The sequence below is a fragment of the Vitis riparia genome, chromosome 13 (assembly GCF_004353265.1).
Source record: "Vitis riparia cultivar Riparia Gloire de Montpellier isolate 1030 chromosome 13, EGFV_Vit.rip_1.0, whole genome shotgun sequence".
In the NCBI taxonomy this organism is placed as follows: domain Eukaryota; kingdom Viridiplantae; phylum Streptophyta; class Magnoliopsida; order Vitales; family Vitaceae; genus Vitis; species Vitis riparia.
This window is the reverse complement of record NC_048443.1, coordinates 27,509,566-27,537,489: the sequence shown is the minus strand read 5'-3', so window position 1 is coordinate 27,537,489 and position 27,924 is coordinate 27,509,566. Positions and strand designations below refer to the sequence as shown.

General features: G+C 35.4%; 1 protein-coding gene across 1 annotated transcript in view; it reads left to right on the top strand.

Annotated features, from left to right (window-relative positions):
* Positions 1 to 236: 236 nt before the first annotated feature.
* LOC117928060 (two-component response regulator-like PRR37) overlaps positions 237 to 27,924 on the top strand; it is a 31,977-nt gene continuing 4,289 nt past the window's right edge. Inside the window, exons 1-5 of the mRNA XM_034847832.1 lie at positions 237 to 342; positions 1,512 to 1,977; positions 18,438 to 18,599; positions 18,713 to 18,846; positions 19,133 to 19,297. Of these exons, the coding sequence (XP_034703723.1) occupies positions 1,620 to 1,977; positions 18,438 to 18,599; positions 18,713 to 18,846; positions 19,133 to 19,297 (819 nt within the window). The 5' untranslated portion in view covers positions 237 to 342; positions 1,512 to 1,619. The remainder of the gene's footprint in view (positions 343 to 1,511; positions 1,978 to 18,437; positions 18,600 to 18,712; positions 18,847 to 19,132; positions 19,298 to 27,924) is intronic.

The following is a 27,924-nucleotide window of genomic DNA, read 5'->3' as shown; positions in this document are numbered from 1 at the left end:
CTTTTCCCCGAACCTTTAACCTAGCCCATAGCCCTCCACGTGTGCCAATCCGATCTTGTGGATCATCTCAGATCCGGTTCAAAGTATTGACAGTCTAGCTTTAGATTTCTCTCCACCTCACCCCACTGCGTCTTACATGGCGTCCACGTGTCACTCCCCATGTGCTCAATTTTGTCCACGTCATCACCGTTGGAGCTATTATAATATTATCTATTTTTGCTTCGTCGTAGACATATCGCCGTTTCTCAATCCAGTCACACACTTCTTTCTTTACCGTTTTCAAACGAAACCCTAAAATTATGGTTTGAAATCCTCAGGTGCTGTGATGACTCACTTCTCAAGGTATTGCTGCTGTTTGATGTTGTCTTTATTTTCTCGGAACTTTCACGGAAAATTGGAGTCCTGATTTTCTCCAGATTTCATGTACTTCCGATTCATGGCCTTTCTACATATAATATATTTGTTTTCTAAATTTTTCTTTTGGTTTTGAAGGAAATTTTAAACTTGTACAGTCTGTTTGGTTGCTGAGAAAATTGAAGTAAAAGGAAAGAAAATGAAAAGTTTTTATTCTTATGATATGTACTGTTGCTTTGGTTAAGTTTGCATAATCTGATTTTCATAAATGGATAACTCACTTTCAGCAAATCGAAGTAGTTGGTTTATCTTCAATCGAGTAGATTTTGACATCTGGTCCAAACGATGAAAAATTTTGGATTTCAAACTTTGATTTTTTTTTCCGTCTTTGATCTTAGTGTGGTTTCTCTGCAACCAAACTGAGGTATACATAAACTTGGCACTTCAAAGAAAAGGAAAGGAAAATGCTTGAGAAAGAGAGCCATACTTGCTTATTTCCTTTTGTTTCCTCATCTGTTTTTGAGAGCTAAATCGAGTCTCATTATTAACTCTGATATATTATGGTCATTTACTATAGAATGTCCTTGAACGTAGATGTATGTGCTATTCGAGGATGTATCTCCAAGATTATACAAAATTTTGCAGGGATGTTAGGGTTTCCATGCATTGCAATTTTTAGTTTGTAACCACAATGTATTCATGAGATTGAAAGAAAATAAAAAATTCTGAATCCTATGTCTTGTGTTGTTCAGGATGAGAAAATTGAGTGAAAATGAGTTAGGATATATATATATATATATATTCCTTGTTTTCTCTACAATCAAACAGGGATTTGACAGTCAAGAGTATCATATTGCTATAGGTTTTATTGAAAAAATAGTCTTCATTGTTTGGAGGCTAGGGTTTATTCTAATTTGTCTTTGATCTCTGGCTCTGGATATATGAGGTGCAAGAGTTCTGTGGTTTTTATATATCTTTTCTGACTAAGAATGGAGGAGGAAGATATGTGGTTCTTTGTTCTGCTTGTCCTTCACATATGATTTTTTGTCATCCAAAAATTTGCTAATTTTTCTGGTGCAAGGTTGTTAATGAGTGTGCTGTTCATATTGCTTCTGCTTTTTCTGCTTTAGGATTAATTGAAGGGTTTCTATTTGTAGATTTTGGTTTCTTGAAGTTAACAGGATGTGAAAGCTTTCTTCTGGAATAAGGGAGGTTTTCTTGTCAACACGCTGCTTTCTCATCATCATGCCTTTTCAATCTGGTTCATGAGGAGTTTTGAGATGAATGTTAACGGTCCTTGGACCAAAGGGTCAGCCGAACTTAACCACCATGCACAAGATGAGCAAAAAAATATAAGGGACAAAGTTGTGGGTGAGGGCCACGGCCTATCGGAGGAAGATGAATCGAGGATTAATGAGGATGTGGAAGATCTGAATGATGGGCGAATAGGGTCAGTCCAGGCAGTCCAGGGCGTTCTGCATGGACCACAGCAACAGCCTCAAGGGCCTATTGTTCGTTGGGAAAGGTTTCTCCCCCTGAGGTCTTTGAAGGTTCTACTGGTGGAAAATGACGATTCAACTCGCCAGGTTGTCAGTGCATTACTTCGAAATTGCAGTTATGAAGGTTTGCAACTTGTCTTTGACTTATGAATATTTTATGTATTTGATCTACAGTTTTAAGTGGAAAACTTCATCTAGTGATTTTAATTATGAGGTAATCTGAAATTTAAAGTTAGCATGGTAAAAAGAGGATTCATTTATTTTTTGGTAAGTGAAAGAGGGGACTAAAAACTTTTCTTATGTGGATAAGGTAATAGTAACTTCTTATGACATTGAATGATCTATATGTTTGACATGAGATTTGAATCTAGCAAGAACATGGTGTGTGACCTTGTATGTATAGGGATAACGATGTGGTGTTATTTGGTTTATTTATTTTCTTTTATGGTTTTCTATGTTTTCAAGACCCTCATAAACTCATAGATGAGCATGTTTCATGAAAAATGCATTTCTTCCTGTTTATTTTTATTATATTCATCTTGTTTTTGGCTTGTTCCCTTATGCATAGAGTTCAACTTGTTACTATTTAGATCCCTTTTTTTGTTGAATTAACCGTTCTTATTTAGTGCATGATCAGGTGGATTTTCAATTTTCTTGCATGTGAATGCAACCTCTTGATACCTATAATATATTTGGTCGTTCAATGTAGTGGTATAGCTAATGAATCTTTTGTCAATGTTTATCTAGATTTATATGAGATATAAAATGCATTTTAGTTTATAATTTTCTAATAAAGAGAAAGCAAAGAATAAGGATTGGTGACATGTATGAATTTGTATCTATTTGTATCATGTACAGTTAAATATGCCATAATATTATACTTATACTCATATATAGCCTCAATCACATGCATGTGTAAAAAATTCATTGATTCCAATTGCACTAATATGTCCTTGTGGATTCACTTGATATTGAAAATGGCATATGTAAAAAATTTGGGTTTAAATTTTATTTGCCTTTTGAATTAATATACACATTTAAGTTTATTTTCAATTCTTACAATTATATATTTAATTCCCTCGTTCCACCCTTTAAAAACATCAGAAGAATTCACGATATCATTTGCTTATGATATATTGCACTTGGTAATGTTCTCCATGTAGTATTTTGGAAGATGACTGCCTTGGGATTTGAATCTATTCCAGAAATCTCCCATTTTCTTTTTTGAAATATTTAGGATTTTTCCTTTTGTTCACCTTGCTGATTTTTACTCTTTTAATAAACTTTTGTTTGCTTCAAAAATCTGTCATGCCCCATCAAGGAGCCAAACCAGTCCCTTGTTTAAGACTAGAAGGGATGAAAGTTTCCATTAAGTTGCAAGTGGGGTGAAGAGACTGGGTGATTTGCAGGATTCTTTCTTAAAAGGGAAATTTAATTTTAAATTTTTTGATATTTATCTAGGCAGTCTTTTATTAACTTCCATTTTTAGTCTCTACTACTTTTTTAGTCCCTAGTTTAGAGTGAAATGATTTAAACCTAATTAGAATGCTAACTGGCTTTGTCAATGGTTAATAAGTTTATTTTGATTTTACTTTGTTATTTATTTTTGGTAGAAAATGGTCAAAGAAGGCCTTAAGAGTTCTTTCTCGAAATATATTCCCTTACAGCCAAACCCAGGTTGCCCAGTCTCGTATGTGTGTGTTGCATTACTAATCCATCTGCCTTAAGAATAACAAAGAATGTTAGGATCAATTTCTACAGCAGATTTTGCTTTATCCATCTTAACTTTGTAGCTAAATGCTCTCGGAGAAGTATACATTCATTAAGTTTACCATTTGACTTGTTGCTAACAGAGATGCAGGTGTTATTTTCAAAGTTATTAAATCTGTTTCAGTTACCTATCAAAATTAAATCTATTTTAGTTAGTGTTTTGTTGTTTCTATTGGAAAGGCCGGTGCACTACTAGGTTCACCTGGTCTTGTGTTTTGAATTCTCTGTCATACACAATAATTACATTGTTTATATCTTAATTTTTTCCTTTAATTAAAACCCATTAATTATACACATACTTTTACTTAAAGCAAAAAGAAAATGCTGTGGTGGAATTAATGATTCTGGAAGAAGGGATATTACAAAAATTGGAAATCCTTCCTCCAACATTTGGCTTTTTGATCTTCAATTATAAGATTTGTTTTTGGGTAGTTGGCAATTTTAAGGAGCCAAAGTTCTTGTTGCTCAGCTCGCATGTAGTCTCATATCTGCAACATATCATCAGCCTCTAGTTTCCTCATTGTATTGTGAGGTGCTATGAGCAGTTGCATCAAGTTCTTTGGTAAGAGAAATGAGTTTTATCAAGTTCTGTGATGACAAAAAGAAGGACATTATTCTCCTTCTCTCTCCCCAATAAATTTACCTACCTATCAATTTTATTTAGGATTAATTCACTTCTCCATCTCCCCTCCCCACTACAAATGCATACGCCATATGTATTGAATTTATTTATTGTGGTTGAGTAGTTGGAATATGGTTGGAGCATCTGGATTCTCTTGGAACAGACTGGTACTGATCACAATACAAAATAAAGGGGGTGGCTATTGTTCAGGATTATTATAGCTTGTTGAAGATAATTACAGTTGTATAAACAGCCGTATATAAAGATTATTGCGACTGTATACACAACTGTATATCTTCCACAGCTGTATATTATGATTATAAAGGGGGTGGCTATTGTTGAGGATTATTATAGCTTATTGAAGATTATTACAGTTGTATAAACAACTGTATATAAAGATTATTTCAACTGTATACACAACTGTATATCTTCCACAGCTGTATACTACAACTATAATATATATTTGTGTATATAATCTCTGATTTGTAAGGATTTTTAATATGGTAGTTTCCAATTCTTTATTTATTCTTTCCTTTTTACTGTTGTATATAATTTTGGGGTTGTATACTTCTAAAATAAAATATGAATGAGAAATACAATTTTCTCCACTAAATCAACTCCTTCGGATTTTTTTTTCAGCCTTCATTGCTGGGTTGTAGTACCCTTTTTCCTCTGTTTTTTGAATCCTAGTTTAACGGCCTTCATTGCTATTTCAAAGGCACTTTGTTATATTTTTCTCTAATTTATTTTTGGATTCTACCCACCATGTTTGAGATTGTTGACAACTCCGACAACGTCAATCCTCCATCAACAACAGATTTGTTTAGAACAATGAACAAGGACACTATTTGGTGTACCTATTGCAGGAAGCTGAAACACACAAGGGACCAGTGATGGAAACTTTATGGAAAGCCTTAAACTTTGAGGTTTCAAGAGTGGACAATAAGGTTTCAAGGGTGGATAACATGGTATCAAAGGTGGACAGTAAGAGAACTTAGGTACACTTCACCAACTTCAAATCAAAGAAAACACTTGGGTTGAATTTTAGTGGCAATGAACATACTGAGTTTAACAAGGAAGAGATTGAGAAATTGAAGAATCTGCTAGGAACCCTTGAGAGTCCTAGTGGTGTTTGCTCTCTCATTCCATCAGATAAGATTCCCCTTCTCTTACTCTTAGTGTCTCGGATATGTCTTTCCTAGGCTCCTATGTCATCGACTCGACAATTATAGATTATATGACTCATTCCTTACAAAAGTTTAGTACCTATAACCTATGTCCTAGTAATAAAAAAATAACCACTACTGATGGCTCTCTAGCCACTGTGGCTGATCAACGGGAAGTTCACTTGAATAAATCCATAGTTTTAAAGAACGTGCTACATGTAGCCAAGCTTTCTACCAATCTTGTTTCCATTCATCGACTTACCAAAGAACTGAATTATCATGTGATTTTTTATCCCTCTCATTGTGTATTTCAAGAATAGGGTACGGGGAAGATGATTGAACATGCTAGGGAAAATGATGGCCTTTACCACCTTGAGTTACCGTTTGGTCAAAATAGGACTGAGAACCAGGTACCCTTATCATTCATTTCTGAAATCCCATCCACAACAAAAGATAAGATTGGCTTTATTATCGTTGTCTTGGACATCCGTTCTTTGGTGTTTCCTTTATTGTTCAAAGGAATTGATGTAGCAAAATTACATTGTGAAGTTTGTGAATTTGCAAGGCACCGTTATGCTTCTTTTCCAATAAGTAACAAAATAGTTTCAACTTCTTTTGCCACAATTCTTAATATTTCAGGTTGTAGATGATTTGTCTCATTTATAGATGATTGCGCTCAAGCAACTTAGATCTTTCTTTTCAAACAAAAATCAGATGTGGGTATTGTATTTCCCAATTTTCACAAAATGGTCAAAACTCAATTTGGAGTGGGAATCATGAAGTTTTATCTGATCATGCAAAGGATCACTTCAATCAAGTCCTATCTTCTTATTTTAAAAAAGAAGGTATTATCCATGAATCCTCTTACGTTAGTACTCTCCAACAAAATGGGGTTGTTGAAAGGAAAAATGGTCATCTTCTTGTTGTTACAAGAGCTTTCTTGTTCTAGAAAAATGTTCTTAAATTATATTGGGGGGAAATAGTACTTACTGCTACTCATCTTATAAATTGGTAGTTATTTAGAGTTTTGGGGTTCAAATGTCCAATGGAAATTTTTTCAAAGTACTTCCCATACTTTACAATGCCTAGTGGTCTTGTCTCAAAGGTTTTTAGTTGTGTTTCTTTTTTCTATGTCCACGCTCATAACAGAGAGAAACTAGATCCAAGAGCAATTAAGTGCATTTTTGTGGGGTATTCATCTACTAAAAAAATGTTATAAATATTATCATCCACTTACTCGACAATTTTATGTCTCTTCCGATGTATCATTTGTTGAACATGAAAGCTACTTCAATCATCCTTGTTTGAGCCTGTGTTTGAGCACTCACAAATTCTTGAACTGACAAGTCCACCTTCAGGGAAACAAGTTCTTAGTTCTACAAGGCTAACTTTGGTTTACTCAAGAAAGAAAGCAACCATCACTGAACCTGTGTAGGTCGAAGTGTCAGAATTGACCACTTCATATGAGGTAAATGATCCATTTTCTCCTAAGATTTCTCTTAATTTTGGTGATATTAGTGATCTAAATCCACCTATTGCGGTTAGAAAAGGCACAAGAACATGTTCTTAGCACCCTTTATATCCACTTTCCCATTTTTTATCCTATGAAAGATTGTCATCATCTCATAGAAATTTTCTCATTAGCCTAAACACCATAGCCATATCTAAGACCTTATCTAAGGCATTAAATAGTAAGGAGTGAAAACAAGCCATGAGGGTTGAGATGGAAGCACTTGAAAAGAATGAGACTTAAGATGTGGTTGAGTTACCAAGAGAGAGGAGTCTAGTAGGGTGTAAGTGGGTGTTCACGATAAAGTACAAGGCGATGGTTCTCTTGAGAGATACAAAGTCAGGTTCGTTGTCAAAGGCTATACTCAGACATATGAGTAGATTACCAAGAGACTTTCACACTAGAAGCCAAGATGAACACTATGAGAGTTTTACACTTTTTGGTTGCCTAATTTGACTAGGAATTACAATTGTTTGATGTGAAAAATGCGTTCTTACATGGATCTCAAAGAAGAAATTTAATATGCACTTGAAAGGAAAAAAAGTAAGTAAATTAAAGAAAGCTTTGTATGGATTAAAACAATCTCCACGGGCTTGTTGTCAAAGTCATGATAATTGTTGGCTATAAACAAAGCCACTGTGACCACACCTTATTTACTAAACACTCGGCCTTAAGGGGAGTAACTGCCCTATTGGTTTATGTGGATGATATAATAGTGACTAGAGATAATCTTGAAGAAAGAGAAGTATTGAAGCAGTGCTTAGCAAAAAAGTTTGAAATAAAAGAGCTTGGAAGACTAAAGTATTTCTTGGGAATTAAAGTGGCTCATTCAAAAATGGAACTTTTGTCTCCCAACGGAAACATGTTCTTGACTTATTGTAGGAGATAGGAAAAACAGGATGTAAACTGGCTAACACACCTATTGATCCGAATCACAAGCTTGGAGAAACAAGCATGCAATTGTAGACAAGGGTATGTACGAGAGATTGGTTGGCAGGCTGATCTACCTCTCACATATGCGACCAAACATAGTTTACGCAGTTAGCCTAGTGAGTTAATTTATGCATAACCCAAAGGAAGGTCATCTATAGGCTGTATACAAAATCTTACACTACTTGAAAACAATTTTAGGGAAAGGAATTTTGTTTAAGAAAGGCATTGAGCTATCATTGGAGGCCTATACTAATACGGATTATGTAGGATCAGTTGTTGATCGAAGGTCTACTACAAGATATTGCACTTTTCTTAGAGGGAACTTGGTAACTTGGAGGAGTAAGAAACATAATGTTGTTGCTAGATCTAGTGTAGAAGCAGTGTTTTGCGCAATGGCCTAAGAAAATTGTGAGTTGTTTTAGCTCAAGATTATCTTAGAGGACTTGAAGATTAAGTGAGAGACACTGATGAGACTTTATTGTGACAATAAGTTGGCCATCAAAATTGCATGACCCGGTATAACATGACAAAACCAAGCATGTGGAAGTAGACAAACATTTTATTAAGAAAAAGTTGGACAATGGCTTAATTTGCACACCATATGTGTCCATTGAAAGTCAATTAGCCAATATCTTAGTGAAAGGGTTAGCTAGTGCTTGGTTTCAAGAAATCATTATCAAGTTGGGAATGGATAATATTTATTCACTAATTTAAGGGGGAGCGTTAAAGATTATTACAACTTGTTGAAGATTATTATAGTTGTTTACATAATTGTATATAAAGATTATTACAACTGTACACGGTTGTATAACTTCCATAGTTGTATATTACAACTATAATATATATTTTTGTATATAATATCTGATTTGTAGGGATTTTTAATTAGGTAGTTTCCAATTCTTTCTTTTTTACTGCTGTATATAATTCTAGGGTTGTATACTTTTAAATTATGAATGAGAAATACAATTTTTCTCCATAACTACATTGTTTTCCCAAGGAAACAACATGGAATTAAATGGAGAAGTGGTGTTACATCAACCTTGAGACGATAATATCATGTTTCTCAAGCTAATAGAATTTCACTCCACCTTTATTTTTTGGTTCACCCTCAACCATGCTTATTGTTACAAAAGATTTTTCCCATGATAGGTACAAACAAATAGAAAAATAAAATGCCGTTCATGAAATAAAGAGAAAAAAAGGAAAACCAACAACATTTTGGATTGAGTGATGAAGAAAGGTAAAGTCTGGTTTGTGGTAGAGTTGAAATCCTTTGAGATTTCCGTTGGGGCAGTGAAAGGTAAGCTTGGTTGTACAATGCTAGAAAGGAGCCAAGGTTTTTCAAGTTGGATTAGATTTGATGGCCTTGCTTGGAGGGGTGGAGGATTCTATCGAAATGTTTTAGGGAAGTCTTTTAAGAAAGATTGGATGAAAAGAGGGAAGAGTTACAGATTGGAGCTTCAAAGCAATCTACATGGCCATGATGAATATATAAGGGAACAAAATATCACTTTGTTTCAAGCCTTTAGAAGTCTGGAAAAAACCTCAAGGGGTCTCATTGAACTAGATAGAGAAACACATTGTAGAGATGCATAATGCCATGTAACTAACCCACTAAGAGCCAAAACCCATTTTTATCCAATATTGCTAGAACAAAAGTGGACCATTTATTGGTAAGCAGAACTGGCAATGTAGGATGAACTGGAAATCGGGTTACAGTGCCCAACTGCGCACTAACCTAGAACCCACTAAGGGTGCTAGTCGATTAAGATAGCAGGATGGTGGTTATGGAAGTCGAAATCCGCTAAGGAATGTGTAACAACTCACCTGCCAAATCAACTAGACCTGAAAATGGATGGTGTTGAAGCATGCGACCTATACCTGGTCGTTGAGGCAAGGCCTAGGTCTTAATGAGTAGAGAACGTGGCGGTCGTTACAAAACCTAGGGCGTGAGCCTGGGCAAAGCAATCGTTGGTGTGGATCTTTGTGGTAGTAGCAAATATTCTAATGAGAACTTTGAAGGCCAAAAGGGGGAAAGGTTCCATGTGAACAACACTTGCACATGGGTTAGTTGATCCTAAGAGACAGTGGAAACTTGTCCTACAATGTGCAATGTGCTAGCTTAGAAAGGGAATTGGGTTAATATTCTTGAACTGGGATACGGCAGCTGACGACAACGTTAGGAAGTCCAGAGACATCGTCGAGGGCCCCAGGAAGAGTTATTTTTTCTATTTAACAATTTGCCCACCTTGGAAATGGCTTAGTTAGAGGTAGGGTCCAGTGGTTGGAAAAACATCGCACATCGTGTGGTGTCCAATGTGCCCTTGACAACCCTTAAAAATCTAGAGGACCAAGTACCTCCCACGCCCGGTCATATTCCTTTTCAATGTCTAGCTTACAAATGATCCCGCTCAAATTGTCTTTTAATCTAGAATCAATGGCCTCATTTACTATCAAAACTGCATCCAAAATTTGTCTCTCCTCCACAAATGCATGTTGGAAGTCTAAGATTACTTTAGCCAATACTATTTTTAGTCTATTGGTTAGGACCTTTGCTAGAGGCTTTTATAATCCTTCAACCAAGCTAATTGATCTAAAGTCCTTCAGGTCTCCTGGACCTTGTTTATTTAGGATTAAGACTAGGAATATGGTATTTAAACTCCTTTCAAAGGACCCTAAATCATGGAACTCTGCAAAAAAAGCCATCATCTCATCCTTCACAAATTCCTACAAACTGCCAAAAGGCTATGGAGAAGCCATTCAGTCCACAAATTAGATAAAGCTGAAAATACCTCTTCCTTGGAGAAATGGAGCTCTAAGGCCTCTGAATCAACAATGGACAAGGAATCAAATAGTATACCACTAATGCTTGACCTTCATTCCCCTAACTTGGATAGAATCACATGAAAAGCATTCGCCATTCTTTCCTTAATGTCTTCTTCCTTAGGTAATGTTTTGCAGTTCACTCTTATCTTAGCCAAAAAAATTCTGTCTATGCTCATTAGTCGTTTTGTGAAAAAAAATATAGTGTTCTTATCACCTTCTTTTAGCCAAAGTTCTCATTTTTTTTTTTTTAATGGGTAAAAAACAATATATTAAAACAAGGCACTCTAGAAAAGTGCCCCAAAGCACACAGGAAGTATACAAAGGATGTCTAAGAGCTCCTTAAAAAAAATAAGGAGACCAACATAAAACAACACTTAAATAGAGCCCAACCAGTTTACAAAATCAACAACAGAAGAAGGGCTGAAATCTAAATGCACCTTAGCTCATATCCAAAGGTTACAAAGGAAATAAAGTTTACACCCTTGGATCGAACGACCCTCATTTTCAAACATCATACTGTTTTCTTCTTTCCAAACTGTTCGGCATAGGGGAACAGCTTGCCACACCTTTTTCCTCTTCTTACCCACAAAAGAACCATGTCAACCCAACAATGTCTCTTTGACTGATAATGAAAGCATCCATGACACCCAAATAGAGAAAAACAAGTGCTAGAGGCTCCTTGCTATATCGGAATGCAAGAGGATGTGATCAAGTGACTCTTCCTTTGAAAGACACAAGTAACATCTGTTAGCCAAAGGCCACCCTCTCCTTTGAATCCAATCTAAGGTTGAAACCTTATTCCAAGTAGCCTCTCAAGCAAAGAAACCCGTCCTCGACAACACCCATAAGTTTTGGCAAGAAAATACCCTTGTTTTTCTAGCGTCTAAAGCCTTATAGAGAGATTTGACAGTAAATTTGCCATCCTTTGACTTTGTCCATACCACCTAATTTTCTACATCTCTACACATCCTTTTTCTTTGCAATCTATGAAAAAAAACACTCCACATCAATCACCTCCTGATCATTAAGCTGTATGGAGAAGTGATGATCCCTAACTCTTCCTCCAAAATGGTCCCAAACATCTTTCTTCACCTTTACTTCCAAAATCTCACATTTCTTCCGTTCTCCATAAAAAAAGTCATATTGTTGCCCAACACATCCCATTCTTTCCTGATGGCTTTCCACAAACCCACACCAAAGCTTTCTTTCACTTCACAATAGCGTCAACTATCCACTTCTTCCCTATACTTACCACAAATGACTTACTTCTAAAAAGACCTCTCTTTTTACTGCAAAATGTCAATTCTATTTGCACAAGAGGGCCTCTTATTGAGCAACGACAAATTCCTCACTCCCAAACCACCCTTACGTTTATTTGAGCATACAATAGACCAACTTACTAAATGAGGCTTCCTCTCAAGAGTCCCTCATCCCTAAAGAAAATCCTTTTGGATTTGCTCCAACCTTAGTCTAACTCTCCTTGGAATACAAAACAGAGACATAAAACAAATAGACATATTGGAGAGAGTGCTACGAATTAAGGTAAGCCTACCATTTTTGGAAATATGCTATCTTTTCAAAATTGATAATCTTTTTTGAAGCCTCTTCTCCATGCCATCCCAAATTGCCACATACTTGAATTGAGCACCCAAGGAAAAAGATAGGAGCACATTAAACCTACAACCAAAATTTTGAGCCAACTCTTGTACATTCTCCACTCTTCTAATCGAAATCAACTCACTTTTTTTAAAATTTACCCTCAATCTCGACATAACCTCAAACCACATAAGTAACCAACTCAAATAAGTCATCTGATCTAGAGAAAGTTCACATAAGACTAAAATGTCATCCGCAAACAACAAGTGAGAGATTTCCATTACCACTCCTTCTCTACCACATAACGCCAACCTAGCAAAAAACCTCTCTCCTTAGCTCTTTTCAACAAAGAACTGAGGGCCCCCATGACAATCACAAAAAGGTAAGTGAATAGAAGGTCCTCCGCGTCAAACCCCTAGAGTTTTGAAAAAAACCAAAATGAGTTTCGTTGGTAAGGATAGAGAAGCTCATTGTAAAAATACACCATTGAATCCAACTTATCCACTTAGCACTAAAACCCATATTTTCTAACATCCAAATTAAAAAGTTTCTATTTACATGGCCTTACGTCTTCTCAATATCAAGCTTGCAAAAAAAAAAAAAAAAAACCACCATTATTTCATTTCTACAATGAATCGATAGCCTCATTGGCAATCAAATAAGCATCAAGGATTTGCCTACGCTCCACAAAATCATTTTGGGGCTTGGATACCACCTTCTTTAGCCTATTAGCTAACAACTTATAAGGGCTGCCTACTAAGCTTATAAGCCTAAAATCCTTCAGATCTTCAGCCCCCCCTTTCTTAGGAATTAACTTTAAAAAATAGGCATTAATGCTTTTAACAAACCTACCTTGCTCACGAGAGTCCTTAAAAAACCCCATAACTTTTCTCTTTGAAAAATCCTAACTAAATTGCCAAAAATCCATAGAAAAGCCATTAGGACTAGGAGCTTTGTCCTCATCAAGATCCCAGAGAGCACAAAATGCCTCTTCCTTGAAAAGTGGGACCTTTAACATTGCTACATTCTTACCTCCTAAAGCCTTAACCAACAACTCATTGCAATTGCGTTTCCACTCCCTTGATTCGGACAAAAGACAGTGGAAGACCTAAACCACCCTTTCTTTGATCTCTTTCTCCTCTGCTACCTAAGTTCCATTGATCTTGATCTTCACCATGGGGTTTTTTCTTTATGGCAGTAGCCATTTTGTGGAAAAAAACTTGTATTTCTGTCTCCTTTCTTCGACCATAACTCTCTAAATTTTTGCCTTAAAGAGGTTTCTGCCATCAACACTCAGTTCTTATACTCCTCCTTAGCCTGCTTCTTGAAATTCTGCTTCTCTTCAAACAAAGCCTTATTCCCTTCTATAGAATCCCAAAACACTACCTGGTTCAAGGTCGTCTCCTTTCTAATAGTGGCATTCCCCAACACTTCTTTGTTCCAAATCTTCAAATTAGCCTTAAGCACTTTTAGTTTTTTAGATAGAATGAAATTGAAGGACCCTCTGAAATGGAGACCCAATCACCAAGTTCTTAGGAGATCCTTGAAACCATTCTCTTTCAACCACATATTCTCGAATCTGAATTGGGATGGACCTTTCCTCAAGCCTCCACCATCTAACATAATTGAGAAGTGGTAAAAAACAGGTTTGGGAAGAAGATACCGAATAACCCCACTGAAATAATCGGAGACTAAGAATCTACCCAATCTTGATTGAAATTGATAGTTCAAACTGCTCCTCCACGTGAAAGAACCCTCCTACAAAGGGAGTTCCCGCAATTCCAAGTCCTCAATGACTTCCGAAAATCTTCTCATTGTTGGACACAACCTTGAAGCTCTGTTATGCTCTCTCATGAATCTAATCACATTAAAATCTGCTCTTATGCACCAAGGACCTTGCCACAAACTGCCTCCCCTGATAGCCCCCAACTCCTCCCTACAAGCTTCTCTAAGCCTCTCAACAATAAGACCATACACCCCCATAGAAACCCAATAGAATCCATGCTCAATGTTTTTAAATTGACGGGAAATCAAACACTCCCCAATTTCCATACCAGTTAGCTCTAGCACCCTGTTATCCCAAAAGACTAGAACCTTCCCTGCCATATCCCGAGAATTCATCGCACCCCACTCCAAGAGCCTGCCCACTCCCAATGATCAAACCAAACTACAAGACGGATTTGATGATTTTTCTTTTATTGTCACTATTAGCCCCTCTCACATTCCAAGACAATTTTTAGCCTCATTAACCAACAAAACTTGAACCCGATTCTCTTTAAGGAGAACTTTTTCCACAACTTGAGCCTTTACATTTAATTGAGCACTTCAACTTTTTAAGCTTTCTATCAAACCTTGAGGACCTAAGCTTACTTCTTTTAGTGCCATAAAACTGAGCCTTCTAATCCTTGAGCAAAGTTAAGATTTTCTCCTCATAGCCCTTAGTCGATATGCCCAAAAAATTACTAAACTAAGCGAGGCAACTTGAGTACCAATCCTCGTCAGTCTCCATCTCAACCTTTAGTTGCCCCATCTCAACGTCCTTTTTCTCTTGACTCTCGTTTTCTATTACTACCAGAGCCCTTTCCTCCCTAGAAGGAAATGCCCCGGAGCTATCGTTAGCCATAATCACATTTATAGGATGAAAGTTCGCTTTCAATTTTGAAAACTTCACGCTTGGACCACAACTAGTAACATAGGCCCCTATCAAAACCCTTTTATGATTAGAAGTAGAAGAAGAAAGACCTCGCACCCCCAAAAAGACCAGAGAGGAAAGAAAGAAAGACATGTACTTGGCTGCCTAAACTTAGAGAGCCTTGTCAATGAGCGAAGTCCACAACATTGCCAAAGAACTCTTTTCCAACTCGAAAGCCTCTACAAAACAAACTTCCCTAATGGGAAACCCTAAGGAGCCATCCACACCCCCACACTTCTCCAACCCTTTTAACTTAAGTCCAATCTCTTGGTCACAACCCAAAAAAATACCATCTCCCTTCTTAAAACTTGGGGCCCAGACGCTCTTTCCAATTTTCGACCTAAATGCCTTATGGGCCTTTAAAAGCGACCTTGGGCTCTTCCATTGAAACCCACGCCTCTCCCTTCCAAAAGCTCCTACAACAACATTCTCTTGTAAATTGTCCCTTCCACCTTCTAATAAACCCTTGCCACCACCTCTATTTCTTTCTCCTCCTACAACACTTTTAGAGTGTAGAAAGTTGCACTTTCACCAAACTGTTCTTCCTTCCCTAAAGGGCCAACATGTCTTCCCTATTAGTCTGCAACGGGTGTGTCTCCTTCTTCACGCCTTCACCCACACATGACCCACTAGCCTCATCACCTCTAACCTCCAGATCAAGTGATCCTCATGATTTTGGTCTCTAAGAGACTTCCTCCATTGCGACCCATTTTTTTAAATCCTCCAGCACCACTCATCTAACCTGTCTTTCTTCTACTGAGAGTACTTTCCCTTTCTTTAGCATCCCAAAAACCCAACCGAGTTAAGGCAATAATTTTCTTAGTAGTGACATTTTCAAAGACTTCTCTTTGTTCCAAATTTTGAGGTCTTGCATCAAAGCTTTAAGCTTAATAGCCAAAATGTGACTAAACCAAAATTGACCTCCGAAAAGTGTCGGATTGTTGTTGATCTTCTTTGGTAATTCCTCATTTACCTAAGGAATCTCACAATATTAAAACCTCGTTCCACACACTAGGGGTTGTTTAAAAGGCCTCTAATACCACCTAACTTTTTGCAAAAACCCTTATTCTCCTCACTTAGGATTAAACCGTAGACCCTTGAGAATGTTTAAATGAAGTTATCCTTGTAGTTTTTAAACCCACAGGAAATCAAATGAGCTCCCACTACCATTTCAATAAGCTCCAACACTCGATTTTCCTAGAAAACCAAAATTCTCCTTGTTTGACCCCAGCTTCCAATGCTCCTTATTCTAGGCACCTGCCCACACTCAAACTACTCACCATTTGTACCAACATTTGTTGAACCTTTGTTACTTAAAGGCAAAGTCTACTGAATACAATCTAATCAGGAACTTAATAACCTTATGCTTACCACCCTCATTAATCCTTTTAACATTCCACGATAGGATTCAAAGCTTCATCAACATACTTTCACTAATTTTCAATTACTTTTCCCACCTCTCCTTCTTTTAACTAGGCTAGACATGTAAATAACAAAAAATTCCAGCTTACAAAGTTCCTTTTCAAACTTGGTCCCAACAACAATTTTATTTTTCTAACCCTTGACTTGGAGCCTTAACCTTCTTTTTATGTTTCAACACTCAGAAGTACTAAAATTTCCTCTTCAAAACTATCAAATGGTAGCCCTATGTATTTACCTAAAAGAGGTCGACTTGTTGATGCACCTCAAAGATAAAGGAATCCTAATTTAGACTTTTAAATGAACACCCCTTCATAGAATCAAGCCTCTCGTCCTTCTTCCTAACATTGTCCCTACTTTCACCGTTCTCAAGGTTTGCCAAAAAATCCACCAATGAGCCATCTTTCAAAAGCATTTTCAAAGATTTCCATTCTTGACATGTTTTTCCATAAGCAAAGGCACTTAGACGCTTTCCTCCTCATTCTCTAACAAGAATGCAAGTGTGATAATATTGAAAAGCTTTACTATACAAGGCATTTCTCAATTCCTTGAGTTTATTACAATATTTTATGGGGTCCTCTACATGTAGGTACTTCGGAGTTTTTTTTTTGTGTTATTTTTTTGTGGAATTTGAACAAGCTCATTGCTTTATGCACCTTAAAACCTTCTCCATGTTCTAACAAACACCTCAAAGCTGCTACAAGCACCTCTAACTATTGCATAAGTTGCTTAAAGTTGCTCTAAGTACCTTTAAGCACTTCAAGGTTCTAGAATGTCATAGAGCTACTTAAACCTATAGAGAATTGCATAATCATAAATCTATGCAAAATTAGACATTTACCATGACACTTGCCTCGTTATGGTGTATGGAATTTGTAGCAATATTAATCATGGTTATGTCATCACAAAATGACTCCATTAGTCCATCTTGTCCAAAAGAATTCTCAGTAGAGGAGTTCTTATGCCCCATTTGTTAATATGTATTTTGCTTCTTTACGAAACCTTCAAACCACCATTTGTTTCTTACTTATCTGGACACAAAATATCCTCTAATAAATATGCAGTAGCCTAAGGTAGATCTCCTATGCATGGTTGTATCTTTGCTACCTGCATTAGTATAACATAGTTGGGTTTCATCATCTTGCAAGTAAAAACTTTTTGCATATAACTATATCAACACAATATACCCTTGGAACAAAAATCTCATTACACTAATTAAAGGAGCAATATCAAGTCATGCATGTGAAATATTAATGATTTTTTCTATGAGTCTCTTATACCTCACTCATTTCTAATGAAGAAGAAAATCATTGAATACCAAGTACTTACAATTACCCATATAGATCTTCCTTTGCTATTGCAGTCTATCTTAGGCCATGTGCTTTGATAATTCAAATGTAATAATGTATTTTCCCCCCTCATCTGTCAACATTTTTTTGGACATATTTTTGTAATAATGTATATTAGACTTATTTGGGTTTTAGCCCTAACACCCTGCCTCACAAACAATCTTTTTTGGGCTATGGGCTCAATAAATTGGAAGAAATAAATATTATAGTGAGATTCAAATCCATGACCTCCCACTAAACAAGACTCTGCCACTATGTTAAGCTACCAATTTTCCTTAAAGTTTAAGCTAGTATTAGGATACAAACCCACAATGTTATACCCAACTAACAATTTCTTATTCTATCATTTCTTATATTACCAATCATCCGTCTCAAATATCTAAAACAAATCGATACCCTGTTATGCATTTCCTTGATTCAATCAAGGCCATTTTTTCATTGCAAAATCTTTTTAATTAATATGACTTCCCAAAGTTAGCATTAGCATAATCAGACTTCCCAAAGTCATAAAGTTTCATATGACTTTGTTGAATGCAACTATTGTAAAAGTGTGCTACTTTGTAGTATGATATTATGAATAGATGTGTTATCTTGTATAATCTTAGAATGTCTGGAAATTTTATTTTATTTTGTTTATTTTTTATTTTTTTCATTTCGTTAGCTGTTTTCCACTAGTCTAATATTTAATTGGATTTTGGCAGTTACGGCTGTAGCAAATGGTGTACAAGCATGGAGCATCTTAGATGATCTAACCAATCATGTAGACCTTGTTCTGGCCGAGGTAGCATTGCCTTCTTTATCAGGCATTGGCCTTCTTTGCAAGATTATGAACCATAAAGCATGCAAGAATATCCCTGTGATTAGTGAGTATTATTCCAAAACGCTTTACATGCCTAAGTATTTCTCTTTTTCTGCAATTGTTATTTTTATCAAATCAATACTTTTAATTGCTACACCTGATGAGTTTTGTGTGCAGTGATGTCATCCCATGATTCTGTGGGCATAGTCTTTAAATGTTTGTCAAAGGGTGCAGTTGACTTTTTTGTGAAGCCTATTCGAAAAAATGAGCTTAAAAACCTTTGGCAGCATGTATGGAGGAAATTCCACAGGGTGAGTTGCTATAGTGACTCCCAAACTAGAATCAATTTCATACTTCGAACTCCTGGTCAGTTTGGTACATGCATATAAATTTTAACAGGAACAAACTTGTCACACTAAGAAAATGATTTTTACATGAAAGTGGCGTCATTGGATTAGATATTAGTCAATTGTATAACCTTTCTGTTTACGTTTTCTTTTTTTTTTTTTTATTATTTAGTACTTTCTTGAGTTTGAACCATCACATAGTGCAACAATTTGCTTCCATCTTACATTCACTATTTAATCCTTTTATCAGTTTAGCGGTAGTGAAAGTGAAAGTGAAAGTGGTATACGAACTCAAAAATCTGCAAAGTCAAAGAGTGTTGCTGGGTCAGACAACAACACTGGCAGCAATGATGAGGATAATGGAAGTATTGGTTTGAATGTCAGGGATGGAAGTGACAATGGAAGTGCTACTCAGGTATGAGTAATTCTTTGTGTAGGATATAGTTTTTACTTTGTTATGCTTTGCTAGTGCAGTCTCCTATGTAGCATTATCATTGAACTGATGTTAGAAAGAAAAGGCTGATTAGCATTATGTTTCTTTTTAAGTCATTTTCTTAAGGGTGCTCCTCTTTCTGTGTGCTTATTTATAAACAAGAAGTTTAATGGAAGTTAAAACTTATTTTTTAATACAATTGTTCGTTTCTGATAAAAAAATTAAAAAAAAATTCTATTAAAAATTACATTGTCTGTTTATTTGTTCTCTCTCTCTCATAATTTTGTGCTACTGAAGTGAGTGCAGCTTTATCTATTGATGAAAATATTGGCTGTTGAGTCTGCAGTTTTGAACTTTATAGTTATATTATGTTGAATTTGGTAACAATAGTAACACTCAGCAGATTGGAGAGAAAGGTGACTTCTACCTATTTTTTATAAAGCAGCACAACATTAGAAGTGGAAACAGTAAGTAACAAAAACCTTTTCAGTAAGGCACCTGGCTTAGCCAACTAATCTACTGTCTGGTCAATGGATCAAGGAATTTAATTTCCAAAGTCCTCCCTTCATCTTTAAACCCAGGAAGAACTATGGTCAAGAATCCTCTAATAGGAAATTGTTGATATTGAATACATGAGGAAATCCTCCCAAGAGGGCCAGAATCCAGGGCTTAATGGTTAACCCCAATCAAACAGGCATAGAGAAAAATCTTAAGTATTCTGTCCCAGTGATCCTGAAAGCATCACCAATTTTCAGCTGTCTGTTATTTCCTCAACAAGTACTCTTTTTTAAGTTAAGCTCAAGGCAGCAAAATGGATGTGTTTCCCATCTTGTACACTTAATACCTCAAAGCTCTTGCTAGAACAATAAACAGTTGAGCATAATCTCTGCAGTGCGCAAAAAAATCATCAGAAACTAAAACACAAACACACAAAGTGAAAGGCTGTGAATCACATCCCATAATGACTCTACATGCTTCCATCTGTTACAAAAAGTCTATACATCCCTTTTTAACCAATTTTCAAATGAATTGCTAATGTAGCCACTTCTTTGAGAGCCCTGTCACCAGAGCTTCCTCTAAAATCCATAAAAGGAAAAATCATACTAGAAGCTATATATTTAGGTGGAACATGAGTGATCTCACCAACCCTAAGTGACTTGTGAGATTATCTCAAAACAACTAGGCAGTGAAGAAAAAGGAGAATAAATATTTCCTCATAATCTAGACTAAGATCACAATGCTTGGGACTAAGGGTTTTCAAAAGACCTCATCTATCATGTCATTGATATAAACCTTTTTTTGTTTTGATATCCTTTAGTGGTTAGAAAATCATTTAAACTCAGCTAGATATATAGATTAAGATTGAACCAAAAGACTATATACTACTTCAAATCATAGAATTTGTTACAAACACCCAGAATACATACTCCATATTTCACTTCATGAAGGCTGATAAAAGGCCTTGGTTGAGCACCCGATTTTATTTTGCTCTCAAAATCATAGTAATTCCTAATGCACAATATGCGCATTAATAGATACGAGCACAAGCACATAGACAAAATAAGAACAACAATAACCAATATGATGCAAAACCAATGACCTTGAAAGAACAATATCTGATTTTTTAAATCATTTTGGCAATATCTGATTTTTTAAATTCACAGTATTCTTTAACCATATTTGTTTTATCCAATCTATATGATTAAAGGCACTTGCATATGAACACCCTAAAGAATGTTTCTCAGCTTATGATTTAACTTATCAAGTCCTTGGGAAATCTTCTGTTGCTATCACCTTGATGAGAAATGTTTTCTGGCCTATGTCATATCTTTTATTAGTAGGGTGGAAGTAAGGCTAGTCCTCTAAAATAACAAGGTACAAAACAAAATCAGATCTCTTATTGTGGTCAAAATAGTTAGAATGCCCAATGGTCACATCATACAATAGCTTATTGAAATTGATGCCTTCTCTAGTAGTCACCAAGGAACCCTATTTATTTAAATGTTGATCACTTCATTGGACCAATTTTGTCTTCCATGCAATTTCATGTTATAGACATGCCAAACACATCACATGCTACTTAGGAGTTCATTGATACACAAAACATCCTTCCACATTTGGTTAATGTTTGAAAGCTGTGTAGAAGAGTACAAAATTCATGTATCATCATCTTTGCACGTGTGTCATGAAGTTTACATGTTGAATGCCATTTTTTCCAACAAGATTGTACTAGATGACAAACAAATTCTCATCAAGATGAAGAGTATTTTGGTCCTAGGATTGGAACATATCATGGTGATGAATTCTCTAAAAAATATTGAAGGATAAATAGCCTCACTCTAAGGATCAGCCTAAGCAACCAAAACAGTGTCTTTAGATGTGCTTTCCTAATATGAAAATAATACACTACTTGTTATTGCTTGTAAGATCAATGCCTTAAGACCTCTTTTGATTCATGGTATAGCCAAAAACAAGAATTGTATTGTTTTAGACATCTAGTCTAGAAATAGGTACTGTAGAATTTAATTGTTAGGATCAATGCATTAGCCCTCTTATTTGAAAATGTCATAGGTTAACACAATCTAGGAGCTAACACCAAATCTCAAGCCAAAACAATCTCAAAATCTCAGGCTTACATCAAGGGGCTAACGCCAAATCCTAAGCATACCAAATCTTATAGCTAACACAATCCTTAGGCCAAAACATAGTCTTTATTAAGCAAGGACAAAAAGTTCTCAAACTATGGGGGAAAGTTTGGCAAAATTTTGTGTGTCAATAGTGGCCAACACAATAAATGGTAGACAAATATCCACCAAGCCTTGTCAACCAATTTTTTTCTTGATTTTTTAGGAAAAATTTGTTAGCATATATTTTGGTGTTCATGTCAGTCAAGGCTTTGGTCAAGCCAATCAAACTCCAACAATTAAGAGGATGGGGACTCGAACTCAATTCTCCCATAAGGGAAATAGGGTCCTTGCCATGTGGGCTAATTAACTTTCATTATATATATATATATATATATATAAAGATATCCATTTTTGTACTAAGTGTTCGGATAATAAAGACACAAAAATCAAATAATATGATTAATTAGAATAATATATATAATAAGAAACAATGATTTCATGGAATTGAAGTAATAAGTACAAAGAAGGATGGGCAATCCTTCCAAGAAGCACTCAGACCTACATATAAAGAAAGATAAAAAAAATGGATGTGTATAGTAGCCCACAAAGTCAAATCTAACTACAATTCAAAAAGGTATAAAATTTCTTATTAAAAAAAAAAAGAACCATTGTGAAATGTCAATAATATAGCGCAAGCACCTATCAAACTTCCATGATCCTCTTTCTTTGTTATCATTGATTTCCAATGGCCTTCACTGAAGCTATTCTTTGCATTAAGTTGTCTTCATTTCCATCATCATTGTTTTAATCTTTAGTGTTGATCTATCTCTATTTTGATGAGCATTATGTTGAAAATTTGACTTGAAACACTATATTACAAAAACAACCACCTACCAATGACTATCAAAACCCTCAATCCTCATTTAGACATAATGGCTGAAACTATTTTATTACCTCAACATGAGTGCATATCCTTAAAGGGAAACGACCAGTTCCCTCACTTGATTGGACCAATGTCAAGTGAAGATAATCCCAAGTTTGCTTCCTAGGATGAGGAGAACTCAATGGTCATATCCTAGCTTTAGAACATGATGCAACTTGAAATCAATGGTGCATGTATGTTCTTGACCACAAAAAATGAAATCGAGAGGTAGTGAAATAGACCTATTCCAAAGTCCAAGATGATACTCAAATTTACAAGATAAAGGCTAAGATTCACTCTACAAAATAAGGTATTTTATCCATAATTGAGTAATATAATGTCATGAAAGGGTTTTGGTTTGATTAGACTATTATCAAAATCTTAAAATGAAGGATGATGCTATGTTTCTTAAGTTTATTGAAAGAGAGTAAATATTTCAATTCATGATTGGACTTAATGTGGAATATGACTAAGTTTGTATTCAAGTACTTGAGCGGAATCACTGACACCTTTGAATGAGGTATTTTCAATCATAAGGGCTAAAAAATGAGGAGCATGATGTTGGACACTCTGGCAAGTAAAGGGTCTATCCTTGTTGTTTTAGGATCTCAAAGCAATGTAATCCCTAGCACAAATTATGATAGAGGATAGGTATCCAAGCAACCAAATAATAAGGATAACCTCTCGTATACTCATTGCAAGAAACCAAGGCATATAAAGAAGATTTGTTGGTAATTACATGGGAAACCATAGTCCCTTGACAGGAATTGTAGAAACCATAAATAGTAACAGTCTAAACAGCAAGGAGGCCAGGTAAATATGACACTTTGGGAAGAGAAACCCAGCCATGAGAATTCAAACAGTTCGGAGTTTGAGAGACTCGAAAATGAAGAGATTGAAATATTTTGGAATTTGCTCACCTCCTTAGATAAGCCCAATAGCCATATCAAGTAAGTACTCCATGACTAGTTTTTTTAATGCCTCAAAAGATTGTTGACATGGAAATTTAGTTACAGACTTGGGTACTTCCAATCACATGGGCACTACTCTCATCATTTCTCATCTTATAGCCCATGTCCCAAAAACCAAAAAATAAAGTTAGTTGTTGGTAGTTTAGTTACTATGGCTAGCCAAAGGACTATTACCCCTACCCCATATATTTTCCTAAAATCCGTATCATATGTTCTAAACTCTCCTTAAATCTCCTATCAATTCATCAAGTTACAAAAGATCTAAACCATCCCATTGTGTTTTTTAGGACCTAGATACAAGGAGGATGATTGGTCATGTTAGGGAATAGGAAAGGCTCCCCTTAGCTTGATTCTAGGAGTGACAATGGCAGTGGTTTATCTTATCTTTCAAGTTTTTCATAAATAATAATAATAATAATAATACAATAAAAATAAAAATAAAAAATCTAATTATGGTTGCATCATTTACCTTTAGGTCATTCACCATTTCCCTTGTTAAAAACTATTTCTTTTATTGTTTTAGAATTTGGATGTTAATGGCTTTCATCGTGAAATTTGCCATTTGGCCAAACATCATTGAATTTGTTTTCCTTTAAGCAAATAATAGATCATCTCATCCCTATAAATTAATTCATACTAATGTTTAGGGACGCCCTCAAATTTCAAATATCACTAGAGATTGTTTGTTTAATTAATGATTATTCTTGTTTCACTTGGTTATAGCTTTAAAAGACAAATCTAATGTTAGTTATATTTTCTCTACTTCTCATAGGATGATTTGTACCAGGTTTGATGTTCAAACAAAGAGTGTCAAACTTGACAAAGAAAAAGAATACTTTAACTCAATCCAATCCTTTTACCTAGAGAGAGAAAGAAGAAAATACAGGTCATCATGTATAAATATATACTTTACAACAAAATTAGTCACAAAAAAAAAAGAAAAAATTTCACCTTCTCAGGGTAACTTGTCCCTTGTTATTTAAGAAAAGAGTACCTAAATCACATTGGGGGAAGTGGTATTAACTGCTACTTAATCAATCGGTCACCTTCGAAAATGTTAGGAAATAAAGTCCCAGTAAATGGTCTCTCTAAATTCTTTCCTGATTTTCATGGGTTTAGTTAGATCTCATCTAAAGCGTTTGAATGCTCAAATTTGTGGTAAACTTGGTCCTCGATCTCTTAAATGTGTCTTTATTGTTTTTTGATCAACAAAGAAGAGGTACAAATGTTATCACCCTACTTTCAAAAATATTTCATTTCTATGGATGTGTCACTTTCGCTGAAAATCATCCCTTCACTAATCCTCATCTTCAACAGGAGTTCATATCATTCAATGAAGATGAAGCTAATTTGAACTTACCTAATCTGTCAAATTCATTCTTTATAGCTCTTTCTGTAGTTATTGAATTTACTCCTACAAAGGTTGGCACTTCTGAACTTGAGGATGTGAATGAGAAAAATGGTAGTATTACTATTGTGCCACTACGAGTCTATTCAAGGAGAAGATTGTTGAATTGTGTTTCAATGCAAACCCAAGAATTTGAATTTGTGGTAGGTGCTAAATTAACACTAGACATTCTCCTTTGTCATTGGTGTTTGAAGACCTAAATTTGCCAATAACTCTTTAAAAAAAAGTCAGAAAATGTACCCAACACCTTGTGTCTAGCTTCATATTTCTTGTAGATTATCCTCACAGTACTAAGCCTTCATTACCCAATTAAATATTATTAAAATCGCACCAACTGTCTAAGAGGCCCTTAGAACGAGAATCGGAGGAAAGCTATTAAGGAGATGAGTGCTCTTGAAAAAAAGAAGACATGGGAGATTGTTGAATTACCTAAAGGAAGAAACCAATGGGGTGTAAGTGAGTGTTTATTGTAAAATATAAGACAAATAGAACCTTGGAAAGATATAAAGCTAAATTTGTGGCTAAATAAAAGTTATACTCACACATACGGAGTGGACTATCAAGAAACATTTGCTCCAGTAAATAATATGAATACTATACGAGTATCATTGTCCTTAGCAACTAATCTTGGTTGGTTTTTGCAACAATTTTTTACATTAAGAATGTCTTCCTACATGGTGACCTAGAAGAAGAGGTCTACATGGAAGCACCTCTAGGGTTAATGGATTCAAGGCTAATGAAGTTTGCAAAGTGTGAAAGGCATTATATGACCTAAAACAATCTCCTAGAGCATAGTTTGGAAGATTTTCTAAAGTTATGGGAAACTAGAAGTTCCAATAGAGCTAAGAGGATCATACTCTTTTTAGCAAAGCTACATCAAGCACTAGATCAACAACATGTTAAACATTCCTTGTTGGAGGTCACACTTGTGGCAAAGCATTACCAACCCTCTAAAGTCCATTAGCAGTTGTTAGATTTCGAGTGGATAATCACAAAACTCTGCAAGTTTGTCATAACAGTTCTACAAACTAGTGTTAAATGATCCCATTTTCTCGCCCTCATCTTTAAAGTTTTTAGCTATCAACAACCCTTTTAACATCATTGTTTTGGAGGTAGTAGTGACTTGTTCCTAAAAAGGCTATAATGTTAACTTCTTTCCATCTTTTTAGAATGAATGTGTAGGTTTTAGTGTAATAGACCGTATCATTATCATAAAATCTTGGTCTTTCCAATAGTATGCCACAAGCATCCATATGCACAACATTGCAGTAAGCCTCATCATTAATGACACCGTCCATAATGAACTTCATTAAACAATAGTAAGTAACCGACACCTTGTTACCTTTTTGAAACCATGCAATTTTGTAATGTGTTTGGTTCCAATAATGAAATTCATATTAAATGAGAATCTTCAAGGTTAGAATCCTTCCCATTAAACTATGGGTCATACTTATAACAGAGTATAAAAAAGTGGTCAAATCCTTAGAGAATCTCTTAAGTCATTTTCTAATAAGAGCAACATTTCTCAAACTAATTCCCTCTCCCCTCCTAATTGGAACCCCCTTGACTAACCTTTATAATGTGTTTGGTTCGCTAACATTTAAATTTGGGAAATCTATGATGAATATGATATTCTCATTCTGATGTTTGGTTAAGGTTTGAAATTTAATATTTCCCTCAAGTTTTATTCTTGTTATAGTCTTTGGTTGTCTTAGAATATGCTTGAGAATAAATGCAAATTTATATAGCAAATAATATTTATTAAATTAGATTCTTTATAAACAAAAATGGGAATTTAAAAAAACATAGGTTGTCCCCTTTCCTTATATTTTCTTTCCCTAACAATGGGAAATTAAAAATAAAAATATGATTAAAAAAAAAAAAAGAAAAAAACTAGTCCTTGATGGGAAAGAATCTTCCCCACTTATAAGGAAATCGAAACTTTCATAACTATATGCATCTTAAACATGGTAATCTCATTCTCGGACATAAGATACTCATTCCCTAGTCAAGATACCCATGAATCAAACACACTCTATATCTTTGACATGACCTTCCTCCTATGAGATGATCATACTTAGCTTATCATATGCAAACTAAAAGAAATCTCTCTAAATTGTCTAAATAGTTACAAAAACTTTAATAGTATTATATAGGATTATGAAACAAACAAGGCTGGATAATGTTGATCCTATTTCCTAAGGACTGGAATGTTTTATGCATAAACACATCCATCTAGATTTAGAACCTTCCTCAAAAACTGGTTCCCAAAGACCTGAACCTTTAGGCCTTAACCTTGTAAATAGATTAATATTTACCAAATGGACGCTCTCATGGAGATTAATCTCAAGCCCAAAGATCAACCTGAAGGCTTAGAGGATCGGCTTAAAGATTGGAGATCTTTGATTCATTACAAGAAGATGTGAAATTGTGATAGTGAAATAATTTTCAAAAAGAAGATGCAAAACCTTAATTCCATCTCTACCAGATTGAAAACATTAAATAATCTTAGCTTGTCATTGAATAAGGGCATCCACACTAAGTGTAAATAAAAAGGGAAAAAGGGGGTTCCTTTCATCTAGGACCCACAGGAGCCTAAGATCTAACCTTTAGCCTCCCTATTTATGACCTCCACAAAATTGATGGTTGGCGAGCAACAACCTCTAGCTCACCTACTCCAC